This window comes from Castor canadensis, chromosome 10 (assembly GCF_047511655.1).
Source record: "Castor canadensis chromosome 10, mCasCan1.hap1v2, whole genome shotgun sequence".
NCBI lineage: Eukaryota > Metazoa > Chordata > Mammalia > Rodentia > Castoridae > Castor > Castor canadensis.
This window is the reverse complement of record NC_133395.1, coordinates 136,202,833-136,220,024: the sequence shown is the minus strand read 5'-3', so window position 1 is coordinate 136,220,024 and position 17,192 is coordinate 136,202,833. Positions and strand designations below refer to the sequence as shown.

The 17,192-nt window shown below is 39.1% G+C and overlaps 1 protein-coding gene across 11 annotated transcripts in view; it reads left to right on the top strand.

The window, feature by feature from the left end:
- Sumf1 (sulfatase modifying factor 1) overlaps positions 1 to 17,192 on the top strand; it is a 318,026-nt gene that overhangs the window by 17,965 nt on the left and 282,869 nt on the right. For all 11 annotated transcript variants that reach the window (XR_012436361.1, XR_012436362.1, XR_012436363.1 and 8 more), the window contains 4 exons: positions 7,456 to 7,538; positions 9,615 to 9,737; positions 10,459 to 10,573; positions 14,521 to 14,634. Coding sequence is in view for 7 of the 11 variants with exons in the window: in XM_074044285.1 (XP_073900386.1) it covers positions 7,456 to 7,538; positions 9,615 to 9,737; positions 10,459 to 10,573; positions 14,521 to 14,634 (435 nt within the window). In the remaining 4 variants the exon portion in view is untranslated. The remainder of the gene's footprint in view (positions 1 to 7,455; positions 7,539 to 9,614; positions 9,738 to 10,458; positions 10,574 to 14,520; positions 14,635 to 17,192) is intronic.

Below are 17,192 nucleotides of genomic sequence, written 5' to 3'. Positions count from 1 at the left end.
AACTGTTTTGGAGAAACAGAGGTAGACTATTGAGTAGAAATCCATGTCAGTGATGTCCAGCTTCATGAGAATCTCATGCAAAGAATTTAGAGTGGATAGAAGTTTCAGAATGACCTGGCAAAGATAAGCTATCACTTAGGAAGAGGAAGGAGCTTGCTCCAGTGTAGGTAGGGCTGAGTCTAGCACCTGTTAGTATCTCAGAACTAGGCTGCCATGTTTCACCCTGTAGACCTCTGCTTATAACCGTAAGCCAGGAGTTGATTCCCTTACTCACGCTGCAAACAGATATCCTACTGAAGGACTATATTTAAAATTGGTGTTTATGTAGAAGAGGGTCAGTCAGGGGAGCCGTTTGAAAATCATGCACCCCTAAGGAACGGGTGATGACGGATCCTGGTTGGTTTGGAGAAGTAGCTAGGTGGTGGGTTACAGAGAGCCTTGGGGGCCTTAGAGGAGTTGGGGTTTTACCTTAATTTCAGTTAGACACCACTAGCTCTAAACTGGTGGTGGTGGCGCCTGCCTGTAATCCCAGCACTTGGGAGGCAGAGGAGGATCACAAGTTTGAGGCCAGCTTTGGGTCCATAGTGAGATCCTGTTTCAAAAAACAAAACAAAAACAAAAACAACAAACCACACACACACGTGCACATGCAAATATAACCACTTTGGCTTCTGTGTGGGGTTTTGTGACATTCTAAGTGAGAGATGATGGAGTGAAGAGGGAGGATGGTAGGACCAGAGATACTATAAGTGGTCTGATATTTGGAAGTACATCTGAGAGAACAGAGGTGAAGGAAAGGAGGAATCAAGAATGACGCTTGGGTGTTGGCCTGAGCAGCTGGGGAGACGGTGCTATTCTTCATTTTGAGATGGGAAAGCCTGGAGAAGGCTGAGTAAGTTACAGAACCTCAAGAAGATGAAAAGGTAGGTGTTTTCACTTTCACTAAATGGTAACCATTTATCCTAGGAATTCCTCCCTGCCCCCATATATTTTATTTTGTGTGTGGTCCTAGGATTTGAACCTAGAGCTTTATCATGCTAGACAAGCACTCTTATCACTGAGCTACATCCCCAGGCCTTTGCATACAATTTTTAATGACTGTGTTGTATTCATATGGGCATACAGCCTCAGTGCTGGGTATGAATGTGATGTAGGCTTTTGCTGAGTATTGTTACAATGCTTTCAAGATGGTGTATGCCAATTTATATTGTCATCTACTTGCCCCTCAAGGGTAAAAAGTCGTTTTTAAACATTCACATAAGTTTTTCTTGGCCGGGCATGGTGACACATGTTTGTAGTCCCAGCTAGATGGGAGGCATAAATAGGGGGAGGATGTTGTCTGAGGGGGCCTCCCCACCCAGAATGTAAGCCCCTATCCAAAAAAATAGCTAAAGCAAAAAAGGACTTGGAGTATGGCTCAAGTGGTAGAGTATCTGCCTAGCAAGCACAAGATCCTAAGTGCAAACCCCAGTACAGGCAAAAAAAAAAAATCAAGGATAAGCTTTTTTTTTTTTTTTTTTTAATTCCTATTAATTTTTTTGAAAAAAAAATCCCCAAATATTTATGTACATTTCAACTAAAAGTGAGTAAACAAGATCACTTTTAAGAGTTTGTTGGACCAAGAGATTTGCTCATGACATTTTTACACATTGTCCATAGTGTACAGCTCTGCACACTAAGGAGATGAAACTTATTGTGTGTCTTAGTAGTATAATGTATTATAGCATGAGGAACTTAACCAAGAACTGAAGCAAAAAGTTTTGAAAACTTTCAGGGCTGCATTAAGTTTCATAAATATTTGTACTCTACCTGAAAAAGCATACATTTTTCTCTTCCATGTGGTCTATTAAGCCATCAGAAATACCTGATTTAGGATTTAATTTGCAGTAGGCTGTCAGACTTAACTACCTATCTATTTTAATGATGAATTTGTTTTTATCCTTTATTAAGGATAGAGATTTTTACTCACTATGTATTCTCTTTCCCTTTGATTCTTTTAGTTGTTAGATTTTCCTCTGGTTTTATTTATACTTCATGAATTTGAATACATCTGCAACTTCTCATTGTTCACTGGTGCCAGTTGAAATATTCTCCCAGGCTCTTTTTATAGTAGTAAATGTCATGTTTATACTACATTTCAAGAAACATCCATCTTTTTTAATTTGCTTATCTGAATGCCTTTAATTTTTAAGAGAGCAATTGTAAAGTTGTGAACTTGACAACTTTATACTTGAATATGCATAATTATACAGTACTTTGTCTTTTTCCTGTATTGATTTTATTCTAGGCTCTGTGTGTATAAGAAGCATAATTTACTACCTCTCGCAGGAATAAAGGCACCTTTCCTTTTCTTCAGATTGTTACTACAAGTCTGGTGATGTATCCAGGGAGAGGTGGGAAATAATGTCTTTGCTCTGTGAAGTTTATTTCTCAAGGGGATATCAATATTCACCCAGATCTATTTACATTGTAATTGGCCACTGGGTGGCTGGTATAGCTGTTTCAACTTAAATCCAAGACAGTTGCTATGGAGATGGTTGACTAGAAATAGGTCATGTTAAAGTCTCTTTCCCCCTGGATGTAAGGGAGTGCCCTAGCTGTGGAAATTGTCTCAGTTGAGCAGAAAATGTGTGGGTGGACAACCACATCCAAAAAAGATTTTCTCTTTTTAGGTGAGGTTGATCATATATGCCAACCTATTTGTATTGCTGCTTCTACTCTGTAAACAACACATCTAAGAACTATTCCTCTTAAAGAAAAAGAATTAGAAATGTCATCCTTTGCAGTATAACCTTGGTAACTCAAAACTCATCTATTTCATAAAAGTTCCTTAACATAGTAGCATGGCAATTAACTTTTCAAGACAGAGCTAGGAGTTCAAGAATAAGTTTTTAAAAAAAACTTGGAGTTAATAAACAGTGACATTTGGAAAAGGAGGGTATCTGGTGACATGGGATGGGAGTTGTCATAAATTTGGCCACAAAATATGTTGGCTTTCTCAGAACAACTTGGCAGGGATGAATGAGGGGCTGCCTCTGATTTCATCAGTTTTAAGTTGTGGGGAGTCGAATTCCCTTCTTATGTCAAATGGGGACTGTAACTCTGCATCTGATCATTAGAGTAGTGACTTATTAGTATCTCTTACAGATGGGCAGGTATGTCACTTAAATCCCTTACAAGTATCAAAGCTTCGTCTAGTTTGGAGGACATCCTCCCCTGACCCACCTTTATGGAATAGGTTAGTTTGTATGTAGGTGGTTCTTACTGCATGACTGGGATGAAAGACTGACTATATATTCTTGAGAATTCTGTGGAAGTGACATATGCTGTAAAACTTCCTTGGCATCTTTCCCCTTGAGCACTCTTCTCAGCCTATTGGTGTTCTGAGAAGGGTGAAGTGGTGGATGGGACTCAAGCTGAAGAATTATTGAGGGTAAGTTTTCACTGAAAGTCATATATGTTCTTTGAAAGCTCTAAGAGAATATTGCAACGTGCAATAACATAAATGAGTAATAGTAACAATTATAGCTAATATTTGGGTAATTCTTAGCCCTTACCAGGAAGTGATCTAAGAGCGTTACATGTCTTTTCTTTCTGGTGGGACTGGGGTTTGAACTTAGGGCTTCACACTTACAAAGCAGGTGCTTTCCTGCTTGAGCCACTCCTCTAGTCCATTTTGCTCTATTTTGGAGAAGGAGCCTCTCAAACTACTTGCCCAGGCTGGTCTCGAACTGTGATCCTCCTCATTTCAGCCTGCCAAGTAGCTAGGATTATAAGTGTGAGCCACCAATGCCTAGTGTTACATGTATTTCCCAATGTAATCTTTACAGCAACCCTAGGAAGTAGATAGTAGTATTTTCATCTCCATTTCACAGATGGGTAAACTGGGGTCTGGATAGGGTAAAGAGTCTGAGACCCTGTATCTTGTAAAATGTGGTGCTGTTGTACAAACTCAGGCAGCTTGGTGCCAGGCTCAGATGATTTTACTACTGTGCTACTATAAGCATGTATTAACTTTTAACAAAACTAATCTTTCTTTCCCCCCAATTATCACAGTTCGGTGGGTAAATTTGCTGCTTTCAGGGGACACTGGCAATGTCTGGAGATATTTTTATGTGCAACAATTGCGCTGCACCTGGCATCTAGTCAGAAATGCTGCTAAGTATCCCACAGTGCATGAGATAGCCCCCATACAAGGAATTATGTGGTCTATAATGTCCATAGTGTTGAGGTTGGGAAAACTGTTAAAAATGAAGCATGCTCCTTCTGAAAAAGTGTGAACTCACCCCGTCCTTCACCCCTGTTAAGTTTGTATATATATATATATATATAAACTATGTATATATATATACATATATATATATATATATATATATTCTTCCAGACTTTTTCTTATGCTTATGTGAACATATATCCTTATGTCTATATTTTACAGAAATAATGAAATATGTGTGCTATAGGTTACCTTTATAACATATTATATTATGTATATCTACTTCAGAGTATATTTTGATAGCTAGCTATATAGTGTTACTTTGGATGGATAGCAAAGAGAACTGGGTTACTTTGTAATTTTTATTTAGAAACAGCATTATTATAGACATACTATGCATATATGTTTGTATACTTGCTTTACCTCCTTTTTTTTTTTTTTGGTGGTCCTGGGGTTTGAACTGAGGTCCTCATGCTTGCTATGCAGATGCTCTACCACTTGAACCACTCAGCCAGCCATGTATACTTGCTTTAGATCTTATTATTTTAAACCAAAGAACTGGGTTGTTGGCCTTGGTCAAGGACAGTGTTGTCATGGTGTCCCCTTCCCCATGTGCTAGCCAAAGTGTATTCTTTCTGTTTTTCTGTGTACAGCCTGAGATTGGTGGTCATTATTATAGCTCCATGACTTTTAAGACTTGTAGGCCAGTCTCTTTTGGGTGGTTGCTAGAGTAATGTGAAATTTCAGAAAAGAAACAGTGAGAAAAATGAAAAACGGGTGTCTAGAATGAAAGAAAGTAAGAGAAATATGGGGAAGGAGGAGGGAGAGGGATCCACCTACAGAGAAAATGAATTCAGAAACTGTAAGACTGATGTGTCTAAAGGGACACTAGACCACTGATCTGAATTTTGGAGATATTTTTGACAGAAAAAATGAAGTGACCAGGTTCATACTTTGTATCTCACCTTTGGCAATTAAAGAATTATTATATGTAAAAATACATCATTAGAACATGTATCAATATGCCAGTGGTCTTATGTTGTGCTATGATGACTCATGGAACTTCAGTACCCCTCCAGGAGTTAGGCTTAATGCCTGGCATATAGTGGGTGCTCAGTAAGTATTTGTACCCAACCTGAATTAAAGGGAACAGGACAGGAAAAACAAATGGACTGACAGGCCACTGAACAGTTGCCCTTGGGTCTTCTATGTGTAGCCAGCTCCATGGAAGCTTCCTGTGGAGGATGGGGTAGGAAACCCCCTTGTGCCACTGAAAATTGTGTTTGGCTATCTCTTCCAAAGCTGGACATGAGTCTACCCTGTGATCCAACAGTTCCTTTCCCACAGTTTATGATGAACAAAAATGCATATGCAATTTACCAAAAGTCACACTCTTTGAAGAATATTCACAGAAGCAGCACTATACATAATAATACCCCAATCTGGAAATGCCCAAATGCCTGTTAGTAGTAATATGAATAAAAAATTGTCAGTTTTTAAAATTGCTAATGATGAAATATTAAAAAAAAACAAAAACAAAAAAAACAACCAACTCAGAAAGGTATGAGAAACAAAAGGCTTTCTGGTGTCTGCCACCCAGACTTAACAAAGGTTAACATATTGCCATGTTTTGCCATATTTATTTATTTTAGCCCAGAAATTTCCAGGGTGGTGCTTAATATTGGGGAATTAGTTGGGTTGGGTGCATGATGTGAAGATCTCCCGGGAGCCCTAGAGTCAGATGACCTGAGCCTTCTATGCACATCTTCCCTTGACATCTAGTGAATTACCTGCCTCCTAAACATCCCATAGTTCAGTTGATGTGAACATACCCAGATTAGTTTCTTCAGTGTAACAAATAAAGTAGGAAGAAGCTGTGCTTTTCAACTCTCCTGTTTTCTGTAGAATATAACACTGTGAAATAATGCCGCTTAAGGACACATGCCTTTTTTGTTGAAATATAAAAAAAAATTGGCTTTTCCATCAGATTGTGATTGAGATACCTTGAATGTTTGTGTTGACATGAAAAGGAACGAACAAGAATGGGGCTTGGTGTTTCCAGTGACTGCTGTAATTGTTAGCAGGGACATAGCCTCCTGTCACTTCCACCCACCCAAGCTCATCAGAATGCTGTTTATGAGAGTAACATTATAATGGTTATAACCTTGAGTCTGCTTTAGTTTATGTTAGAAAAATCATTTGCAAACTTCTGTTCTGTAGTTGAAATTGGCAATCATGACGATTCTTTTGGTGGCTTCCTTGTGACTGATTTTCATAGGACCATGCATGTAAAGACTGGTTACCCTTACTGCTTGCAAGTCATTATCCTACGTTGCTAAGTTGCTAAGTTGTATTTCCTTTTTGTAATAACTTGAGATGTAGGTGCTATTACTGTCTCTTGTCTACAAATGAGAAAACAGGCATGGAGAGGTTATATGTGGTGCCACGGTGTGAACAGCACAGCAGTGCTTCAAACGTCATTTGTCTGGCTCCAAAGCCTCTGCTTTTAACCATTCACCAGACAGTGACCCCTTGCTGTTGTTATTCTGGTTAACATGGTTAATGGATCCATAAAGTAGGAGTTAAGGTCCTTGTAACAATTTGCTGAGCACTTTGGAGTCTTATCTCCCTTGATCTTTGGTTTCTGAGGTGAGGCAGGGGAAGTTGATCACATTTCACAGGTGAGGGCTATCAGGGGATAGGCAAGTAATGAGCTCACCCAGGGTCACACCACTTATGTTGGACTAGAAATTGAAACCAGGGTCTTTTAAAAACATACACCATTTTTTCCCCTCTGGGCTCCATCTTAAATCTCTAACCAGTTTGGTTGACCTTCAGTCCCACACTTATTTGTAAGGGTAACTGCTTCCCCATCTTTTAAATTGGAGACTACCTGTCTCTCACTTGTCTGAGGTTATAGAGGGTTGCTTGCAGAGAATCTTTTGACAGTTCTTGGAGCTATGCACCACTTATATATGTATTTGTTTGATCATTGTAGTGCTTTATCGTATGAATTAATACTTTTTTGTTAAAGATATATTTAAATATAAATGAATTAATACTTTTTTGTTAAAGATATATTTAAATATAAATCTTTGCTTTTTCTATTCTGATAAAGGCATGTGTTGGTAACCCAAATGAAACTGTAGCTCCTGAGTGAGATTGTTTTTGCTGTGTTTCCTGAATCCATGTTTTTCTGGAGTCATTGTAGCTAACAGGAGCCTGTTCTTGGTTGCTTTGAGGTTGCAGCTGCTCCTTGGTGGTTACCTGTTAAAGGTGCTAACTGGAAACACCCAGAGGGGCCCGATTCCACTGTTCTGCACAGGTGAGTCTGATCATATCCAGTTGACATGTTTGATTCCAAAATAGATTCCTGCACCCTTGTAAAGGAGCACAATGGCTGTCTTCATCTGTAAAATAAATGGTGAGAGTGACAAACCCTAAGTGATTGGTAGGAAAATAGAATGGAAGCAAGTAATGTACGTAAAGACCCAAACACTGTGTCTAGCTCACAGAAAGTTTTTAATCATGTCCTCATTGCCTTTTTTTGATAGGCCTATTACAAATCTCAAGACATGGTTAATTTTTTTTCTTGGTAGTACTGGGATTTGAACTGAGGGCTTCTTGCTTACTCTGCCACTTGAGCCAAGTCTTCAGCCCTGACATGGTTAATATTCACAGTCTGTCCATTTATTCTGTCTTATAAGTGGGTCATTATAAAGAAAAAGATTGTGTGTCTTAAGCATAAGTAGTTGTGTCCTACCAGGTGGTCCCTAGATATAGCCTAGTTCTTAGGTATAAGAGTCATGTGATGTTTATCCTGGACTCACTGACATACTTTGAAGTCTCCATCTCACTGAAAAACCAAGAGCAACAAGCCGGTCAGCAAGTCTCTAGGGTGGCAAGGAAGTAATTATCTCAAGCAAAAATAGAGGAGCTTTAAACTATGGAGATGGAGAAAGGTTTGTGTTTGGACTCAGCCTCCCATCAGCCCAAGGAAACTGCTCTCCTAACCTCATTCTTCAGTGGCATTTTTAAATCTCTATTTTTAAACATATTCCAGGCTACTACCCTTATTTTCAGGAGTCTGGGAGTACATGAAGTTGAGCTTTAGGGATATAGCCCCTTAACAAATGTCAGACATTGATCTTTCAAGGACTGACTTGTTAGCCTTTGTGCTGGAAATACTGAGGTAGAAAGTCCTAGGATCCTTGGGAACCTCATGGGAACTGGGCCTTAGCTCCTAATTCATATGTTCCCTAAATTTAACAGTAGAGGAAAAAGCTAAGGGAAGAAGGAAAACCCAAAGGGGAATGTATTTTTTAAGTGTCTTCTTTTGTGGTGCTGAGGATCAAACCCAGGCCCTTGTACTTGCTTAGCACATACTCTCCCACTGAGCTACATCCTCAGCCTGGAAAAATGTTTTTAGTTCATATAGTAGACACTGGGAAGGTCGGTCTTCTAAGAAAAGTGCACCTCTTCTTAGTGCTGAAAGTAGTGACTGCATATAATTGGTACTCAGTTAACATTTGTTGAATGAATAATTGAAAATCCTTTTACTCTTAGGAATTCAAAGATTCATGAGGAATAGACTAGGAATGTGTAGTCCACTTAAAAAAAATCAGCAGTCAATTTAATCCAAGCTATTACTCCCTTCCTCCCTCCACCATCCTCTCAGAAAAAAGAGACTGACTTGGAATCTGCTAGAGCAAAGTGAATGTAGCTGGAGAATCATTCGTGGAAAAGTACAAAGATACAAAGTTTGAAGCCAGGTGTCATAAGATGGGGTGTCTGGAAACTGAGACTGAGATAAGAGTTTGGTACATACAATGTCTATTATGGACCTACACCTGAAGAAGGGAGTGGGTGGAAGGAGAAACCAAAACTATAATGCAGGCCCAACAAAGTTCTAATCAACAATTCACAGAACTCTGCAGTATGAGCTGTGGTGGACCAAAATGGCTGCCTTTATGCTATGCTGTGCTCAGTCACTGGTGACTCTGAGGTGTCTCTCTCAATTGCACAAAACCCTGGAGGAGCTGGAAGCTTCCTCTGGTGGCACTTCCAGCAGCTGGAGCAGCACTCCTTCCTTCGGAGGAGATTTGGGCAGAGCTTCTCCTTGTCCATCATCCTGATGAAATTCTTTGGGGATGGAAGCCTGCAGTGAAGAAATGCTTTATGTCTCATTCCGTGAGGATTTATAATCCATTTGGGAGCCTGGTCCATCAGAAGCCCTTTGGTAGAAAAGACAGATATGGCATGGCTGGGTTTGAATTAAGGACCAGGACCACTTCAGTGTCATAGACTGGATCAAGGATGGTTATGGGAACTTTGTTGAAGCCAGTTCCTGCTTTCTGCCCTGGTTGGTGCCTCTCCTGACTCTGCTCTTACTCTTCCACAGGCCAGATCATCCAGTTCTCCATGTCTCCTGGAATGATGCAGTTGCCTACTGCACGTGGGCAGGGAAGCGGTTGCCCACGGAAGCTGAGTGGGAGTACAGCTGTCGAGGAGGTCTGCAAAATAGGTACTTGGAAAGTCTCATCTTGCTGAACAATATGTTGACCTTTTTTTCAGCTCTGGAACTTGCTTTGGTTAGGAAGTTGATTAGAAACAATTCTTGTTCAAACTGGGTTTTTTCTTCCTTGTGAGGTACTTAGGTGACACTGGTGAATGAGTCACCAATTCTTTACTGCCCCCAAAGCTAAATGAGCTCTCGTAGTCCTGGAGAGAGTTCCAGCAATGCAGGCCCCCTTGTGTAACATATTACTCCTCAGAGCAACTTGGCAGACTGCCTTGCTTTTAGCATTTTCTTATTTTAGGCATCTTCTGAAGCAGTGGTATTTCTCTGCTTCTAGAGCCATGAGACAGAAAACTCATGTTTAGGTCACATCTTCTAGGAAGAGCTCCTTAAAATAGCCAAGGCTTTATAAAAACATGTGTCATGATGGTGCCTGATCATGCTACCATATAAGTCCAGAATGATGTCTACTTTCCCAGCTTTCTATAAGTCCCTTTAGTTAAGCGATTTATTTCAGAACTTCTAAGTACGTTGGAGTGACTAAGGTTGTTGCAAATTTGACATGAGCTGTTAATAAGGAAATTTAAAAAATCTTGATTAAAAGCTGTATTTAATTTTTAAAAGACTTATTTAGAACAAATGGGTCTTTCATTGCATCCCTTTCCTTGACTTGAATTCTGAATCCTGTGCCTGTTTATAGGGCTGATGCCTGTGTCTCTACTAACAGGCTTTTCCCTTGGGGCAACAAGCTGCAGCCAAGAGGCCAGCATTTTGCCAACATTTGGCAGGGTGAGTTTCCTGTGACCAACACCGGAGAGGATGGCTTCCGAGGAACTGCGCCCGTGAGTAGTGAGGCTTCTAGAGAAGGGCAGCTCCCTGAGAATGAGGCTCATTAGAAAAGGGGGAAAGGCATTACTTGCTCTCCAACTAACATGTACCTCCCTTTCTGTATTGATCCACTGTCATTAGTGGCACTTGCTAGTAATTAATCAGACATTCTCTTTTATGATGTGTTTTTCTTTCTGATTTCATAATATATAATGTAGAAAATTTAGAAAAAGACAAGCAGGATAGAGGAGGTGGTTAAACTGGTCTGGAATTCTACCACCAAGAGATAATCCTTGGTGTGTTTCTTCCCATTCCTTCTCTGTGTCGATGATAATAATGGCAAGCAGTCTTGGAGTGCTTGCAGTGTGCCAGGCATAGTGCTAAGCCATTTGTATATATTGTATCAGTTACTGTCCTTTCAGCTCAGTAAAGTAGGTACTATTGTCCCCATTTTCCAGGTGAGCATTCTCAGGCACAGAATGGTTAACTAACTTGCCCAGGGTTATAGAGCTGGAAAGTGGCACAGCCGGAATTTCAGCCAGGTCTGTTTTTTTTCCAAAGCCCATGCTTTAATTACCATATTTGCCAGCATATATATTTTTGGTGCATATGTATCATATATTTTTCACATACTGCGTTTGGATAACACTGCATACAATATTTAAAATCCTGTCATTTTTCCCTACTTAATGTGAGGAACATTTTATCTGTCACTAACAGTAGGTCACAGGTTCATTGTCTTTTAGCAGCTGGATAACCTGTCATATGAATAAATACTAATTAATTTACCTCTGATTGTTTTAGATTTATGTTCTTTTTGTTTTGTTCTTAAGCAGTACAGTAATGAACATCTTACATATTAATAATGAGTGACATCCTGTTTATTATTTTTTTTAGATAGAGTCTCAGCAGTGCAATTGAGTCAAAGATAAATTTTTTTTTCTTCTTCTTCCCTCTCTCCCTTTCCCTCCCTTCCTTCTTTCTTTCCTTCTCCTTCCTTCCTCCCCATTTTCTTTCTTTTGGATTGAACCCAGTACCTCATGCATGGCTAAGCACAGGTTCAACCACTGAGCTATGCCCCTAGCCCTAGGAAGCCTTCTTGGCAAGAGTTTTACATATATGGCCAAATTGTATTCCAGAATGCATATGGCATGTTTCTCTCTACTGGCATAGAAGAGATCCTTTCTCACTGCTCTTGTTGGCATAATCATACCATAACGAAGCCATGTTAAAACAAACTTGGTCCGTTTGCGCTGCTATAACAGAGTATCACAGACTGGGTAATTTATAATCCGAAGTTTGTTTCTCATAGTTCTGGAGGCTAGGAAGTCAAGATTAAAGCAATGGCAGGATTGGTACTTGCTGTATCCTCTGGAGATGATGAATGTTTTGTCCTCACATGGCTGCAGGAAGAAGGCCATTAGAGCCCTTCCTTCAACCTGAGCCCTTCTATAAGGGTACTAATCCCATTAGCCATCCTTTGTTCAACTCCCAAAGGCCATTCCTATTAATGCTGTTGCATTGAGGATTAAATTTCAACATGAATTTTGAACCACAGCAAAAATATTTCCATTTTTTTCTTAACAGTGTGGGAAGAAATCTTGTGGTAAGGAACTAACCCTTTACTATGTTTGTTGTTATGGAGACTCATTTCTTTCAACAGTCTTTCAAATGGTTGTCTTTTAACACTTGCATTTTCATTTCATGCAGGAATGCTACTTCCCAAATGTATTTTTTAGTGTGACATAGATAAAGATAATGTTGTTTGGAATTTACCAAATGATTACAAAATTTCAACTGAAACTAAACAAGTGAGAGCAAAAGACCAAGAAATTTTTGGAGAAGATGAAGAACAAGGGGGCATTTGACCTGAGAGAAACTGAAAATTAGTTTGAGCTATCATAAAACAATAGTTTCGGAGCAGAATTAATATAAGAAATAAATTACATGAGGATATTTAGCCCTTGAAAAGCATATGATGTATATGTGTATCAAATTCCATATATGTAAGTAAAGTGTAAAAGCAGCCCAAATTCATGGGAAATGAATGTATTATTCAATACAGGCAAAAGACTAATCAAACCATATGGTAGCTGGGTCCTCCCAAGTTTCCTTCAGCATAGCTGCTGCTCTCCTCAGGCACATAGATTTATTTAGAAAAGTAAATGATTCCAGGGGCATTGCTTGGAATGAGTGTGCCTAGTGGGCCTCTTTGAGCCAGGAGAAGTGGCACAGGTGAACAGAGTATCAGTGGAGGTGCTGGTTTGGGTTCACATAAGACTTTGGGAGAGATGTTGGTTGTTGCAGATAGCAGGATAGTTACCATCAAAGTCAGAGTCTGCTAAGAAGTGTGTGTCATCATCTCATCTATGGATGCAGCTAACCCTGAAAACGGATGGTACTAGACTGTCACGCTTGTATCTGGTCTTCTTTGGCTGTGGCAAATGAGACTGAAAGCAGAAGGGCCTTAAGCCCATGTGAATCCCCCTCTTGGATGTGTGCTGTGATAAACAGGCATTTGCAGTAACTTTGAAGTGAAGGGTTTGAACCTAAACAGAGCTATAGATACAGATTTCAGTTGTCATAGGAGTAAATATTAGAATGAGAACTTTGAAGGCCAAAGTGCATAAGTGTTCATGTGATCAGCAGTTGAGCAGGATCAGCTGGTCCTGAGAGATGGGTGAGCTCTATTCCAAAGGAATGGGTGGGTGATGGCCACCATCTGTTTCTGATGAACCAGACAAGTAATAGAGGTATTTTGTAAGTTTTAGTAAAAAGCCATGCTAAGGCTGTCTTGGACAGTTAGGCATATTTTCAGCATTACTGAATGACCAATGTGTAAGTACTGCCATTTCCATAATGAATGCCAATTGTGGAAGCAGAGTGGTGTATTTTTTCAACTTTCCAATTCATTTAGATTAAATTGAATTTCAGTGTAGCATTCTAACTTTGACTGAAATGCTCTGAATTGCCCAAGCAGCAGATGCCTTCATATTCACGTGTAGATGTAAAACCATCTGAAGCCACATGGAGATGAATGTTTATTCGTTCTTTCAGCCCTACTTCATTAGTATGGAAAAGCTTGAATTTACCAGAAGCTAAAAAAATTCCAAGGATAACTTGATTTTTTTTTTCATTAAAAAATGGAAATTTCCTTTATGTTTAAAAATTTCCATTGAAAAGAGGGGGAAATTTTGAGTCATAAAACTAGCAGATCTGATCTGCACTTACTATTGTTCAGTTTTTTTTCTCTTGCCCTCTCTTTTATAGAAACTGTGCTTTGGTTCTGTGTCTGTGAGAGTGTTATGTGGCACTGTCTGACCTGTCTTTGAAATGTGGTATAATTCCCTGCTGAATGTATAATTTGCTCCAGACCTCCAGATTCTAAAGACTGCAAACCCTTTATTAACAAATACACTTGATAATGAGTTCACATTTTCCTTACAAAAACAAATCTCCTCAATTTTTAAAGGTGGTGACTGATGCTTAAAGATAAGATGGTGAATTGGAGGAGCTGGTGGAGAAGACAGAATGGATGTGGGGTCTCTTAGTGCTGAAAGGCCATTGTGTGGCCAGCAAAGCTCAGCTCTGATAAAAAGTCTTACCTTGGGTCCAGTGAGATACTCCTGTTAGTGAATCTGAAAGTGAAAGGATCACCTTTCCCTATATACACATGTACACCACAGTTGGATAGAGATTGACCTATAGTCAGTATTAATCAATCTCTTAGAAATAATTTTCACGTTTCATAAAACTTCTCTTAGGTTTCTAACTCCTTTTGAGAGCTCAAAGTCAAAAAAATTGCCTTTTATTTTTATGTTGGCCCAATTGTATTTTAGCTGTTGGAATGAAAATTAATATTTATACTCTGAAATTATGGCTCTTGGTGCATTTCTGCATCAGATATTTTTTAAACAAGGTGAGTAGTTTTGACAGCATTTTTTCCCTTCTTTATTTTTAGGTCGATGCCTTTCCTCCCAATGGTTATGGCTTATATAACATAGTAGGTAATGCATGGGAATGGACTTCAGACTGGTGGACCGTTTACCATTCTGTTGAAGAAACAGTCAACCCAGTGAGTATCATTCTCAGAGCATGTTTCTCAGAAGGGTAGAACATCTGTCCTCTGAGAAGAGCAAAGATTTCATGTGTTTATCTTGACATTAAGCTTGAATTTCCCCAAAGAGACATTAAGCACTTGTCTCTTATTGAGTAAAAGTGTCTAATGTTATGTGCTTTGACTATTTGGGGCAATCTATCTATAGCTTTAGAAATTATGTTTCATAGATGTGACCAAAGTATGATATATCAGTAACTGCAAAATTTATTAATGTTTTAGTATTAATTATTAAGATCTGCTAGGTGGTATTTTTCATGCAAGCAGTTGCCTGAATTTTGATGGGTTGAAGTTTTGACTCAGCAGTATTATTCAGAGGAAACAAAAAATGGGTACTTTTTCTTGAGTAAAAGTTGAGTCAGGAACTTGAGTCATTTAGAGGTTGCTTCCTGAACTGCTCTGTACGACAGGCTGATGCATAATATATTCCGGGAATAGAAGACAGCCTTCTTGTCTATGTTTTACTTATTCTGATATATAAAGAATGTCACATGCATCTCGTATACTAACCTGCCTTTAAAACCAAACTCTTCCAGTAGAACATATGAAAATTGAGACATTGAATGTGTATGTTGGAAAGTGCTTCCTTTAAAAAGAATGTCTCGACTGGAGGTGTGGCTCAAGCGGTAGAGCACTTGCTTTGCAAGTGTGAAGCCCAGAGTTCAAACCCCAGTCCCACCAAAAAAGAAAAAAAAAAAAAGTCTCTGAATATTTCTTGTTCTTTGAACAGATTGGTGGGGGGATTATCATGTAATAATCCTATCTCTAGCAAACTAGGCATTCAAAAGTTAGACCAAAAAATGATACTAAAACTAGCTACACCGGGAACTTGATATGCTTCATGCAAAACCTTAACCTTTTGCAAAAGCACAAAAGATACTGATAAAGAAAATTAATACTTCAGTCTTCTATACTAACCTCTCACTGAACTCGTTAGACTCTGCTTTAGGCCATTTTTCAGAAGGTATGGGTAAATTTCTGTTAGATATGCTTAATTTGTCTTCTCAGAAAAACATGTGAGCTGCTCATGAATAATCTAGAGACATAGGTGTACTTTTCTTGGGTGTAAATGAGAAAGCTGAGTTCTTCAGAAATGTTCCCCCTCATTTTCCTTTACTTTGTGGCAGAGCTAGTGGAAGTACTGGTCAAAGACAATCACCTCTCCAAAATGAGAATAAGGTTGGGAAATCTCTGTGAGTTTGTGGTTAGGAGGTGCCATTCTCTACTGGCAAGATGTGACTTGGCATTTGCTGTCAGGATCAGAAATAGAATTTTTTTCCCGCTCAGATAAAAGCATCTGCATGTTTGGAAGGGGATGTGCAAGGCTTCAGAATTCTGGCAACTTGTGAATCTATCTATCTGACCATCTGGTGTTGAGCTGAGTGCTTATTAGCTTTCAGTTTTATAACTGCTTGGATTTCTTTTAAGGATTTACAGAAAAATTCAAAATTTTCATTTCACCAGCCCCAGACTCTGCCCTGGATGTTGCCCTGTCCTAATGAAAATGTTACCATTTTAGATTTTATTTTGTCACAGTAGCCTCATTTGCTTTTTGATTTGAGGGGTTGTTTTGAGAATTAAACCCCAAATTCCTAGAAAACTCACTGCATCATACAGATCTTTATAACTTTTCTTCATTTCTAGTAGACAGTTGTTACCATCTTTCATCTGGGCTACTGCCTCAGACTCTTGGTTGGACTCCCTGCCTTCACTCTCCTTGCTGTCTTGCAACCAGAATGATCCTTATTCAGTGCAGATCTAATGCTGTCACTGCCCTGTTTAAAATCCTTACATGTCTTATTGTCTGCAGAATAAAGTGCAAACTCTTAAATATGACTCCTGAAGGCTAAAATAATTTAGCTCTTCCTGATCTCTCTCTAGCCACCCCTTCCTTTTTCTTTTTTAAACATTCAATTACAAAGTGTCACAAATATCCAGGAGAGGACAGAAAATAGTATAATAGTACCTCTATGGTTACCACTTAAATTTCAGGTATGCTAATAGCTTCCTGTATTTCTCTCTCTTTTAACCGAAGAAAAAGGACAAAAAATGTCTTGCCCACACTTGATATTGTCAGTATTTTAAATTTTAGCAGCTGTGGTCAGTGTGTAGTGCTATTTCACTGTGTTATTTTAGTCATTGTTTTTTAATGTCTGCATCCAATCACAAATAACTAGCTGTCATGTTGAGCTGCTTCTGTTGTTATTCTTGGTTTTTGGTTACGTCTTCTTTTCTTACATGCTTAGTTTTCTTTTTTAAATTGAATACCAGATATTCTATGTGAAAAACTGTAGAGGTTTTTTTGGGATCTAGATAGTTCAGTCTTTTTCTAGAGAGTATTTCTTTTCTGGAGACTTCTTTGTCATATTAGGTTAAGGTAGGTAGGAACTGAGATGATCTGAAGCCAAGCTTTGGTCCCTGTGAGGACTAGTTATTTCCAGTTCACCCTGGGTTTAGTTCTTCAAGGTGCCAACCAAAAGTGTAGGAGTTTTCCCATGGCTGCTTCTCCATGGTGG